The sequence below is a fragment of the Coloeus monedula genome (assembly GCF_965178545.1).
Source record: "Coloeus monedula genome assembly, chromosome: 2".
NCBI classification, from domain to species: Eukaryota; Metazoa; Chordata; class Aves; order Passeriformes; family Corvidae; genus Coloeus; species Coloeus monedula.
Window position 1 is genome coordinate 90,946,944 of NC_138782.1, and position 13,909 is coordinate 90,960,852.

The following is a 13,909-nucleotide window of genomic DNA, read 5'->3' on the forward strand; positions in this document are numbered from 1 at the left end:
CTTTAGCTTCCTCAGTGGGCAAAACAGTTGACATGCAGTATACTGCAGTATACTGACATAAACTCCATCAATTGAAACATTACATTTTTCTCTTACCTGCACCCCATCAGACGCAGGGATATAACTTGCTCTTTTAAATGTGTCCGTAACATTTCTGAGAATTTCCACAGAAATTAGAAGGTCCCCAGCATAAAAATTTTTCCTCTGTGTTAAATCCAATAGTGTTTTGGTTACTTGGGACATGCCATCACCAGCCAACGTCCTCTGACCCTTGGCAAGATGCTCTTTAATCTGTACCAAAAGAACAAAATTAATATCAGAACCTACTTTTCTGAGAAAAATGTACGATAAATTCTAAACACAGCCAAAATATTAAATGTTAAAACTAGTAAAAAAAAATTGTCCTGTTAAAGATAAGACAAAATTTTCATGTATGATGATAGAAATATTATTTTTATCAGGGAATTGTCAATTTTATGCTGAAAGCTTCTGAATTTCTTGTGTTTCACACATTTGCTTCTCAGAACTCCATGGGCTGGACTGCAGCTTTAATCTGTTGTCATGATGCAGCAAGGAATTGCCCGTCCTCCAAGGAACAACTGTACAACCACAGTTGCCCCTCATTTAACAACTAAGTGCTCCTTCCTAGAAAGGAATAAATGTTAAAGCAGTACTTGATATAATCTAATTTTCTATAGGAAAGTAGACCTTTCATCTCTGCCAGCCCAGCTTGGCTAGTCAATGCAAGAGAGGGGGTTTAGTTGGAAGCTGGTTATGGTGCTCTCTTCTGTAGCACTAACACAAAGGTGTTAACTTGGAACAATCCTGTTTGTCTTTTCCAAGAAATGCAAATTAAATTCTGAATAGCTCCTGTGCATCCGCCAAAAGAGCATGCTTTAGCAGTAGCTCTCCCAGCAGATCTGTTCAGGGCTAGTGATCCAAAACAAATATGCTAGAAGTACCCTCCTGATAAGAAGCTGAACCTGTGGATCTGATTAATTCTCAAAGTTGACTCAGCATCCCAGGAAGATGCAGAGTGCATCACAAAGACAGGACAAAGAAGGACAAGGCCAGACAAGGCTAAAAAGAGAGGACATGGGTTAAACAACCTATTTTTAAATATACATATGTATTTATGCACAAACCCACAAGTTCTTCTGAACTTAAAACTAACTTATCATAGAATCATAGAATATCCTGTGTCGGAAGGGTTTTAGATAGAAGAGAATTACCCAAGACAGACCTCAGTCTAAGCAGGAGGGCTGAAAATACTATGCAACTGGCAACAAAAATTTTGCCACGGTCTTTAAAAATGTATCTTTAATTGCTTTTTAACTCTGCCTTATTACTGATATATAGAAGGAAAAATTACTAATGCAACATACAGTTGAACTTGATATTGAAACTCTCTTCCAACCTTGATGATTCTGTGATAATAGGGTGGTGATGTGGAAGGAAGAGTGTGAAGATACTTTTTGCAACTTCCAGGTCTCCCCAGACACTTTCTGTCAATATGGAAGCCTTTATTATATAAAATAATATATAAAAATACACTCCAGAGTAAAAGTAGCACAGTGTTTGAAAGGTTCAAAATAGCTTGCAGAAAAGAAGTTTTAAAAATACAATCATCCTCTGAAATACTAATTCTAAGCAGCAGGGGTTTTTTTCATGCTGTTGGTTCATACTGTGGTTACATTCTGAACCAGTCTTTAGATAAACTAGATATACGTAACCTAGCTGGGGCTGGGCAAAGTGGCTGCTTCAGGCTTCCTCCATGGCCTTAAGTCATCTTTAAGAGCAGCTGGGGATTGTTATGGACCACAAGTGCCTTGACAAAACCCTAGAAATGCATAAGACTTGGGAGAATACCTGCCTGCTGCAATAGTATTATTAATACTTAGAAAAAAATCAGTGAGAACTAAGACCATTAATTGGTTTCGTTGGTTGGTTGCATTTTTTTAACAAATATTTTAGAAGAAATACTTCCCTTAGTCTTCAGAACACTGCAATACCTCCCTTAGTCTTCAGAAAACAAAAATTGCAGAATATGAAATACATAATCAGGAAAGAGGCTTGCTTGCAAAAATAATTTTGTGCAGTTTCTATTACCTTTAGAAGGAGATTTTGAACATAATTGTGTAGGAAAATAATAGTGAAGAAAAAGGTGTAAGACGGGAGGAAATTAATTTCAGAAAATTCAGGAATCAGATATTGTACACGTAACATTATGAACTACTTTATTGGAAACAAGTAAAAGCAAACATGAACTTGATTTGTGCATTTTTGCTGTGAAAATTTTCTTGTGAAATGTTATTTGTCTCATCTGCTCACATATTGTGTCTCAGTAGCAAGTGAAAAGAGCATCAGCCAGCACAGTAACACTAAGGAGTAGAACTTTTGCTGTAACTCATCCACCTGTTCCTTACATCAGAACATATTTCCAGATTTTGAGGATTAACGATATTCAGTGTACCTTTAGTCAAGTCCAAAACACATACAACATAAAAGACAGTCCATAAAGCTGAACTCCCAAATCTCACATGTTCCTCAGCATGTACTGTGGGAAAGGCATCACACAACTTGAAGGCAGGGTTTAAAAGAGAAAAGAGATCTTCTTTTAATACCAGTAATAACAGCATTTGATAAGTCCTCATAAAAACTCTACTGAGCTGTTATATTTGTATAAACACTGGTAGGAAGGCTGTTGAACTATTTAGCAAGTTATTTTGTAGTGCATTATTTTGCTTCCTTTTGCTTCATCCATATGTTCACCTCCCATTTGTTTTTCCATGCTCCTGTGAGACTTTAAACTAACATTTTAAAGATGGCAGGGGCCAAACTGTTGCTGGATTTGGGACATACAAAGTACACAGAAGTCTTGGTCTCAGCTGCTTTTGGAATGCAAATAATAAATTGAAATGATCCTACTTTTGACTGCTTTTTAGACTTTCGAACAAGTAAAGCTCTGGTTCCAGTGAAAAATTTTGCCGATCTCTAACAGCAGAAACAGGAGCTGTAGCATGGCCTTTGTGCTTTTGTGCTTTCAGGAAGACATTTTGGTTGCTTTTTGGACACAGTCATAAAAAAGGTCTAGCAAGTGCCCACAATGTCACAGGACAAAGTTATTAGACCTGCTTCAAAAATACAGTTGTGATGCACATGGTTCAAAGTATCTCAGAATTACTGTCTCTTAAAACTACAGCTCCATTTTGAACTTTTTTTTTTTTTTTTTGAAATGACGTACTCAGAAAGCTCAATTTCCCAGCCCAAGTACCCTTTCTCCCTTGAGCCACACCTCTTACACACGGCTTCAAGACCGCCATTTTTTTCATCCTCTCAAGCTCCAACATGGAAGTTTGTTTCCCTGATCCTTAGCTACCCCTCCAGGCCCACAGTGCCTCGAGTTAGACTAGCAGCATACCCTTAGAAACAGGATAGCAAAACAGAAGGTTGCAATCTGTTTAGGTAAGAAAAGTGGTGAAAATTAGAGTTAATGAAGAGAATTTTTTTCTAAGACCAGTAAGCAATGTTCACGGAAAAATTAACAGCCTCTTTATTATCTGTTTATTACATAATGTATTTCCTTGTTGTAAGACAGCTTACAGCTCCTAAACACAACTTTAAAATCACAGGCCATTCACTCAGTTGATATAAACTGGCACAATACTATTAAAACCACTGAAGATGTTCAGATTCGGGTAAGTTGAAGGTAGTGAATTATTGCACAGCTATCACAATAATCTTTCTGCATGAAAATACAGAATATTCTCATCACTAATTAGTATAATGTCTTTCTCACCATACTGCGTATTTTCTGTCCTATGGTCACTGTGATATTATGCACTGCCCAAGAAAGCTATTTTGGTCACCACTCTAGGTCCTTGTAGTTCTCTGTGTGAAGGTCATGTTTTAGTGGTCTTACAGGCAGGCTCATTAAAAATAAAGTTTATGAGCCGAGAGATAGTGAAATGAAGCAGCTGTTAAACTGATACCTCAGTTGTCAGCTCAGCCTCTAGCTGCCTGCTCTATATGGCTGCATACTTCAAAAATTACTGAAATGTTTAACTGGACTTTGACTCAGGGTCCAACTGCTTTTGTCCCCCGATTTATCAGAAAGTATGATATAATAAAAATGCCTCTTTATAAAGTCAGATCTCCTAGGCCTCTGGCATTGGAGTACAAATTTATTACTGCATAGTAATTACTGCAAACTTAACAGCTAGATGTGGTTTAAAAGGACAGAAAACAATGAATCCTCAAGAAACCTATAAAAGACTGAAAAGAATTATTAATTCAACCATCAACCATTTTTCTTTACTTTTTAACACGACACTGGATTCACGGCTAGGTATTACTAATGGCGTCATTAATACATTTTGTGGTGGGGGAACTATAAGAACCCAAATTAGGAAGCCTTACACAGAAGTGAGGAAGGACAATTTGAAATAAAAATATATCCTGAAATTACTCATAATCTGCAAACCACTTTGCTTCTCAACTTCAGAAATCAAGACTAATATTTTGTAAAATATAGTGCTCTTAAGTTGCAGAAATTGTAAGAATTTTCACATCACACTTGTAATGTGATGTCATTGTGAGAAAGAGATGTCATATTTGACAAAATCCTCATCACAGGCTGTTTTTGTTCTCATAATCAACAGACAGACCTTTAACTGTTTTGGCACAGAACTTTCATTTATTTTCCCTCAATATAATAACTTATTTACAATTTATTTGTCTATTTTCAGGCTGTTTCAGTATTCAACAATATAATTTCATCCATTTTTTAAATGAAATGGAGTAAGGTCTAAAGATATGGCTATGCATATTCAGGTATGCATTCAAACATTTGTAACCTAATGTCATGAAAGAGATGTTTTCTATATATTCAGTATATTATGAAGGATATGGCTAAAGCAATACAAAGTAATTTTCCACTTTGTCATCAGTGAAATCAGTAATCTCAATTTCAATCATGATAACACACAAATAAAAATTTTGTGCAAAGAAGGCAATCATATATTCCCTTTGTGTACAGCAGAAAAGGGAAAAAGTAATTTGTGCACATTGTGTCAAGGAAGATTAAGGATATAAATAAAGGAAAATTTTACAACTGTAAAGTAAGGGATGTACCACAGTTTACCTGAACAGACTATGCAGACTTCCATATTGGAGGCCCTAGTAACAGCCAAGAAAAATAAAATGCTGGAATAACACAAGTATAGCTGATAGGACACATGTTTTGGCTGGATGACCTAATGAATTTCCTTTCAGTTCTATATATCTTTAACACATCCCTGCAAATGTTCTGAAACCCAAACTAAAGCCTCCTATACTTTACTCCAACCAGAAAAGTCAAAGTTTAAGGAGTGTTCTGAAATTGAACTTTTGCCTTCCTGCATTTATGCAGTCATGGTGTGCAATCTTCTGAACCAAGTTTTTGCTGAAACTGTGCTTCAATCTGTGCCTCTGTGCACTCAGCTGAAATGACTACAACCCAATGCTTTAAGAGACTTATTTGAAATGTATATAGATGAAAAAAAAGTAGGATCACTTCATTATACAGAAACAGTTGCTCCACTGTCATATACTTCCAAATATTTTTAAGCAAAACGTTCCTCAAAATAGTGATTTAGTTTTAGAGAAAAGGAGAAAGATTAATTACACAGAATCCTGTGCTGGTTTAGACATTAATCTCAAGCAAACTGAATATCTGCACAGATGTCAGAGAAATTGCATGTGCTCTTCTATATGTGATCAGTTTTACAGAAGAATCTTTGAAAAAAACCAATCTAGTATGTGTGGAGGTCAAAACTGTTTTTAGAAGAATGTGAACAGCTCAGAGGAATGCTTCACTCTTTCTGTACCTTTTTTCTCTGCCCTCTTTTACAACAAGACTCCTACTATGTTGTTCAAGAGATTTTTTTACCACTTTAGCCCATTACATAATTACTTTTCAATTAACATCATCATCATTGTCATCATCATCATCATCATCCTCACCATCATCATCATCATCATCATCAGTATTGTCAATTCTAATCCTTGAGCTATAGCCATTAAACAGGTAATAGAGAGAAAGTAACTATACTGTTTCAGTATTTTGATTTGTGCATGGATCCAACAAAACATTTTAATGGATATTTTGAATAGATAAGACTGCCCCCAGTAGAATAACAAATGAGTCTAGGGCTGAGGAATGAATAATTATTGAACAGATCACTTCTTTTTTTTATATATACTTATTTTTGTGTTTGTTGACCAGGATTTTTTATTATTTTATTAAGTGCTGCTTTTAAATGCTCTAATTATCTGTGATTAAATCCTGCTCACATTGGCATGTTGTGTGAGAGATCTTGTTGTTGTTATTGTTGTTTCTGTTTTTAACCAGAGGGCATGTCTTCAAGATTTGTGTTATCTATGTATAATGCAACCTGACAAGAGCAAGAGTTGAGAGGAAAAAGAGAATGACGACTCTGAGAGGGTTGTTTTCATTCTATGACAGACATAACATTGCTTGAGGTAAAGTCTCCTGGTTCTCCATACTGACTGAATGGCTGAGGCTACAGGTCACAAAGGGACGTACTACAAATGAGTTTCTTTCATTTTTTATGCTACATGGTTATCCTTGTAAGTATATGTCCCTGAACCATAAAGCTCTGACAAATGCTTCACTTTAAATGCTTATTTGATTTTAACCAATTTCTATACCAATATGATTTTGTTTCTATACAGTCATTTCCATGACACTTACTACTGTTTGCAGGACAAACCAAAATTTTTTTGCAAGGAAACTAGCATTATTGCATTTCTGCATGGGTGTGCTGCATAAAGTAATAAGCCAGAAAAAGTCCTTTGACCCTCATATAATTAATAAACCACAGTGGGGGAATGCAGCAAATGAAGTACTAGACAAAAAAAGCAAGGGAATGATTTTAAGTATAAGATGCTGTGACCACTTCTTTGTCTCCTGCTTTCAAGCCAAACTCTTGCAGTCATTCTGCAGCTAGTTCCACATTCATTTGAAGTGAAGGTTCCAGCAGTTCTGGTAGACTTTAAGGGAAAATTAGATGAAATCTTTCTTTGTTGAGTTCTTAAATGGCTTTCTATTCCTTTACCTCTGGCCATACCCTAGTGAAGTTCACCTGTGGCTGCAGGGTTGGTTGGCTGGTTTGTTGGGAATGTAAATGTGATCAGGGAACACTCAGCTGCTCACTACTGCAGCAGACAGAGAGAAGCAGCAGCAAATGCAGCAGCACATTTCATTTAACACACATATTAATCTTTGGTAAATGTGTGTGTTCCAGACATGGAAAAAGTATTATGGACCCCAAAATGATAGTGGGGTCTTTTCTTTGAATTTAACAAGTAGGATTGGTTGGCTATTAAAAAACAGATATTCAAAAGCAGAAAGGAAGGAAAGGAACTCTCCAGGTTGAATTAAGTTGTGATGAGCTTGCATAGAAAAGCAGGCAAATGTTTTGTCCTACTGTATAGTATCTCTAAGATTGATGTACATGTCTATGTTGGCAAGATCACAGAATCACAGAATTATTTACTATTTAGAATTATTTAGGTTGGAAAGGACCTTTAATATCATTGAGTCTAACTGTTATCTCAGCACTGCCAAAACCATGTCCCCAAGTGCCACTCCTATACGTCTTTTAAATACCTCCAGGGTTTGGGGCTTGACAATCTTTTCCAGGAAGAACTTTTTCTAATATCTAGTCTAAAGCTCCCCTGGTGCAACTTGAGATAATTTCCTCTTATCCTGTCACTTGGTACCTGGCAGAAGAGACCTCCTTTCAAGTAGCTGTAGAGTGCCCTCACCATCAAGACAACAGTGATACCAGTCATTAGCTTTTTTTCCCTGAAGTTTTAATTTTTGCCTGTGTAGAATGGGCAAATGTTAGTGAGGCAAGAGAAAACTGTTGCCTGCCACAATCTTTTGATTAGTTGCTCTCTGATGAGAAGAAGGTTTGTCATGCTCCAGACAAGATAACGGAAGTGACAAAACAGAGGTGCAGATTCTGGCCTTACAAGGGAAGCAAGGAAAGGAAAGCAGATCCTTACTGACACTGCTGCCTACCAAAAGCTGTGAAGGTCAAGAGGAAGAGCTGGCATATATCAATGTAAGTATAGACTGAGGAGGAAAAAAATGTCGGTTTTGAGGCCTCTGCATTCAAATCTATAAAAGTAAGCCCAGTTGCTTTGCTCTGCAGCTATATAAAAAGAAATGAAGCACTAAACTAGCGAAAAAAAAAGAGCAGTAAATTTTTTAGGAGAAAGCCTTTCATTCCCTAGAGTACAGCAGTCATTTCAGTGAGGAGTACATGGACAGGCTGATACGCTGCCCTTGTAATATAATTTGGAAAAACAAAATCATCTCTAATGAGCTGCAGCTGAGAAAATCATTATTCACCTCAGAGCTCTTTTTATCAAATTATATTTTAGCCAAGCACTTGCAAAATTGTGAATAACACTGCTGTGGAAAAAGTTGAAACAAAATTATAGTATGAGAAGAAGCAGCAAAAAATGCATTTTTATGGCTATATTATTAGTTTGGTATGTAAAGATTCACCTGCATAAGTTTCCATGCTCCTTTGTAAGTGCTAATATTTTGACATCAATGTGATAATTCATATGTAGATTTTTCCTTCCTAACTCTCAGGAGTTAAGAGATATTTCCAGAGAAAGTTTTCCAACTTTCTGATAAAAAAGCAGAACATTTTGCATGACTTCATGCTATATTAGGTGCTATATCACTAAAATTGGCACTATGTTCTGTGACCTGCAACATAAGGAAGACACAGACCTGTTGGAGTGAGTCCAGAGAAGGGCTACGGAGATGATCAGAAAGCTGGAGCACCACTCCTACAAGAAATGGCTGAGACAGCTGGGATTGTTCAGCTGGAGAGAAGGCTCCAGGAAGATCTTATAATAGCCTTCTAGTACCTTTTTACAAGAACATGTAGTGACAGGGCAAGGGGGAATGGTTCCAAACTGAAAGAGGGTAGATTTAGATTAGATATTATGGAGAAATTCTTTACTGTTAATGTGGTACAGAAGTGGAACAAGTTGCCTGGAGAAGTTGTGGATGCCCTGTCCCTGAAGGTGTTCAAGATCAGGTTGGATGGGGCTTTGAGGGACCTGATCTTCTGAAATGTTCTCTGCCCATGGCAGGGGGAATGGAGCTAGATGTTTTTTGAGATCCTTTTCAACCCAAACCATTCTGTGATTCTATGAAATTAGTACCTTATTTTTATCACAGCGACTAAATATAGAATTTCATCATCCAGGCTAGAAAACTGTGCTACACAGGTTTATAAAATGGTCTGTATTAGTAGAGATTTTCTGATACTATTGGAGGTGTCCTTCAGGAACAAAGTTTCTTGGTAGCAGGCTTTAGTCTTCGTCATTATTTATGAGTGTAGCTCAAATCTCTTCCTAACTAGAGTGTCCAAAAGAGGAAAACTCACTTTAGGCAAAAGGGCTATTTCAGTGCATGGCAAGGCAATAATATTAATACTTTTTAAGCAGATCCCTTACAAAATTATCTTCTTTTTTTTTTTTTTTTTGTAATTCAGTAAATCCTATTGCTTAATATGAATACATAACAGAGTAGAAAATAGAAATAACCTATGTATTCAAGTGTTTCCTCCCTCTTCACAAAATCAGTTTCTAATGTTCTATGGTAAGATGTTATGTATTAATGGTTTTCATTTAAAATGGTCTTAAAAGCTTCAGTACTCAATTTCTAAAAAGCTCATAAGATAGGAAATCTCACTGTTCTTCCATACCTAATTATTTTAATCTCATTTAAATTTTTTTCATTAGCTTCTATTCAAGTCTTTTGTTTCCTGGTTTTTAGATTTTGGACAGTTGGAGAGGAGGTAAGTGGTTTCTTGTTTCAGTTTGCATTTTTTGTTTTGTTTTGCTTGTTTTGCAGGGTTTTTTTCTAATTTAGGTGGCTATTATCCATAGAATGGATTAAGAATAGATGAAGAATTCTTTATCCATGCCTCTTGGAAGCAGGATAATGTAGGATACTCCTTATTCTGGTGTCTTGCTTCTTAGTCTTATTGCTTGTACCATACCAAATTCCATAGGTTTCAAGGGTGTACGAAAGCAAAATGTTTACTCTTATTTGAGGCATTTCAGTCATCTTCTTTCTTGGATAACATCTGAAATAGTCCTGTGGGCTCCTAATCACTGATTCTATTATTGGTCCTGCAGTTACTCATATCTAAAGATTTTACCCTGTTTATCCAAATAAAGTAAAAAAAACCTAAGACACACCTCAGAAGACACTAGTCCAAATTAGCCAACTACTAGGTAAAATAGACAACTCTATGTAAAACAATTAGGTGGACCATTTTCTGCTTCCAGATCAAAAGAAGATAACAAGCAATGAGTAGCATACTTCATAATATTATATAGACTAAGTTGGGGTCATTAGATCATCATCTAATCTGCCTTTTTACATGTAACAGTCCATTAGGCTAGCAACAGATACACTTTAAAGAGATTAAAACATGTTAGTTAGACTGAAGTAGTTCAGTTTTCAGAAAAGGAAAGTATATGCCAAGGGTAGAAAGAGAGAACAGGCTTCAGCAAGGTCAGTAACTTCTGCCGTAGCAGAAGTTGATTTGTAAAATGGTCTGAAAACCCAAAATAACGTCTACCCTACAGAATGGAAAAATCCTCCAAATTCTGGGAATTTAGTATGGAATTACAGAAAGGAAGGAAATTCCTCACTATTAACAAAACTCTGGTGATCAGTATGTGACTAAGAACTTTCCAGGAGGAACTGAAGAAAGGATATCCTCTGCCACTAGATTTTATTAAACCTTATGACTTCATTTCCATTCATAATAAAAAAGACACTTGAAAAGATTTCTTGTTGTAATCTCCTCTTTCTCAAGAACACATTTAAGACTGCACATCATTGGGCAAAATAGTCTTCTCAGCTACAATGTCTGGTAACAGACTCAAAACATTGTGCTTGACTAAGAACATTTTCTTTATGCAAAGCTGCAGATACTGCAAACACACTAGGACAATGCAAGAAAAGCAGAACAAAATCTGGTATATGATCTGTGATGTTTCTTTTTCTGCTCATCAAGTTAATGCTTGATCCTCTAGGTTATGATTTCAGGAGGCAAAGTATACTTATTTGTCACTTTGAATTTTCCACTTATCGTGCTATAGGAAGAATAATCCTAATTAGGTTCTTTAAATATTAAAGCTAAGCAAATAATTTCCCAAAGGTTTATTTCATGGATTTGGGCATTTTTGTCCCTTAATATGCTCAGTGAAAAAAATTTTCTTATTAGTCAACCAGCTGTACAAGCTGGTCACACAGTATTTGTTGAATTCATTTCATGATTGATTTGTACCAAATGTTGGATAAATTATTCATTATTAATTGGTTCTGTTATTCAAAGAGATCTAATTATCACCCCTAGTTTTAAAAGGAACCTGTATTCCATAGTGCACAGGGTAAAAAAAAACTAACAGAAATACAGGCTGTACATTTGTAGCATAGCTGACATGCATCCTTCTCTTAACTGCTTTTCCTCAAACTCCTATCGTATAGGACATGGTGCCCTTAAAAGACATAAATTGAGTGTTGATTTCCACAAGTCAAACGATCCCCCTCTACTATTTCATCATGTTCAAGTGTGTAGTCTCTTCAGAGGTCCTGTGGTTATCATATTTTTACCATGCCAGGGATTTTATGAGTTTTCCTATGGAGATGTAGGAACATTATAAAGGATGAGTGGCTAGGCACTAATTCAGAAGACTTGAGATAAATTTCCTGCTTAAGCGGTCTCATGTCTCCATCAACAAAAAATGGAGAGGAGTACAGATGGATCTCAAGAATATATTGAGATATATTAAGACTATGCATTACTCTGAAACTGTTGCAATAGAATATGAAGTATAATATTGACATATGTATCAAAAAGTGATCCACGATTTCAGACAACACAACTTAGCCAACAGAGAAACCCTGTTTTCTTCTGAGGTGCCATAACCTACATCTGAGGTGCTAGGGCATGCAGTAGAGGCAGTAAGTCTGCCTTGCACATTCTGTAAGTGATTGGAAAAAGAGATGCTGTTCATGGTGCTGGCGTTTATGAGCAAAGTATATTATCGTTAGCATTATGGGTGTATTTTTAGCTTTAACGACTCTCCGTCTTTACAAAAAGACTTTCAAATGGATTTTGAGATTAAAATATGGCACCATTCTAGCATGATTTACAGAGCTACCATGTTCGTCTCAATACAAGTCTTGAGTCAAACTGAAGAGCACACAGCACTAGCTGTGTTTCTGCTACTTTAATACTGCTTATTAAGGGTTGAAACTTGTCCCATGTCACTTTCAGGTGAGTAATAGAGAAAACTGTAAAAATACAAGAAGCTTTGTGCATGAGGCAGTGAATCTACAGTAGTTATACAGAGTAAGGAAACAGTCTTCAGGGGTCAATCACCTGTGGTTATGTGGTAAAATTCTACATTATATATAGCAAAGAATTGTGGTTTCCTCATGTTTAACTCTCTATCCCTCCTCTGTCCCAGAAAATCATGCTTTTATTGCCCGCTGATAGTGGCCTCTCTGCTATGCTATCCTCTAAAGGATGGTAGGCATGGTTTGGGAGACTGCTCACTGGTATGGTCTGAAATGATGTCAGGGAGCAAGCAAACAGATACACAGTTAACAGTGCAGATGACTACAAGGACGGCTTTTAAGCTAAAATTTACTAGTATAACTACAAGCTTCCGGTTCAGCACCAGTGCAGCCAGGTTAGCAGGGTCTATGGCCAAGGAAGTCTTCTCTGGCTCCCATCATATTGAACACTTTTCTTTAAATAATATTTTCTCAGGCACAGCATCATGTGAATTCTACTATGTGATTTCTGGTTCTAGATCATATGTGGCTTCTTTGGAGGGCAAAAATACAGGGATTTGTCTGTATTCTATGCTTTAATATATTAAATATTGTATTTATGTATATCAACTGCTTTAGATCAACTTCAGGAACATAATTATTTTGGAGACTATGCATCCAATTTTCTTTTATATATTTCAGATAATAAATGAAAGGGATTCAGCTCAGACTCAGATTTTATGGGAATATTCACAAAACTGAGTGATACCCACCTCTATTCCTGGTCTGAGTTGGTAAAATAACTTTATTGGTAAGTTAAGAACACTGAGACATCTCATAAATGCTTTCATAAGCACACATATTTATTATAGCAACACCGTCTGTCAGCAGCTTCCTTATAAAGCCCTATTTTCAGGGATTTATGGAACTGACATATGTATCGTGGGGGGACAAGCCTACATTTGCAGGGCGATGACCTTATAGGTCTTTACCTCTATTTTCTCTGATTCTTTAAATATGCTGAGTTGTTCACTTTGAGAAGCAGAAAGATATAAGACAAGAGCAATTTTCTTTGTGAACAGCTCCCAAATGCAAAAGTCCACTTTTCTTCTGTAATTTGTATGCACATGAACAAGACTTAAATTTTGTGCAGCAATAATATGTGTTAAGGTGCTTGAGCAATTTAAAAAAAGCTTTACCTATTTTTAAATGTTCTTTGGCAGAAAGTATATTTCACAGTGTCATTTACTCATAATTAATATTTCCAAAAAGTAAATGTAGAAAAAAAAGATAAATCTTCTCTAGGTTAGAAACATCTTCTTTTGTTCAACAAGTCAGACTTGTGGCTCCTGAAAAATTACCAGTGCCTACCAAAGCTAGGTAATTCAAACCACCAAATCGCATGAAACAGCATTTTGCATAGTTTGAATTGCAAACTAGCATAGACACAACATATGAAATTGTTGAAAAAGAAAAAAATACCAAAATTATTAAATGCAAAACTATTGCAGCCAA

General features: G+C 36.2%; 1 protein-coding gene across 1 annotated transcript in view; it reads right to left on the bottom strand.

Moving 5' to 3' along the window:
• The window catches only part of ADGRB3 (adhesion G protein-coupled receptor B3), a gene marked incomplete at both ends in the record, with an annotated part of 447,304 nt that overhangs the window by 229,207 nt on the left and 204,188 nt on the right, over positions 1–13,909 (bottom strand). The window contains one exon of the mRNA XM_082302615.1: positions 97–291. Within this exon, the coding sequence (XP_082158741.1) occupies positions 97–291 (195 nt within the window). The remainder of the gene's footprint in view (positions 1–96; positions 292–13,909) is intronic.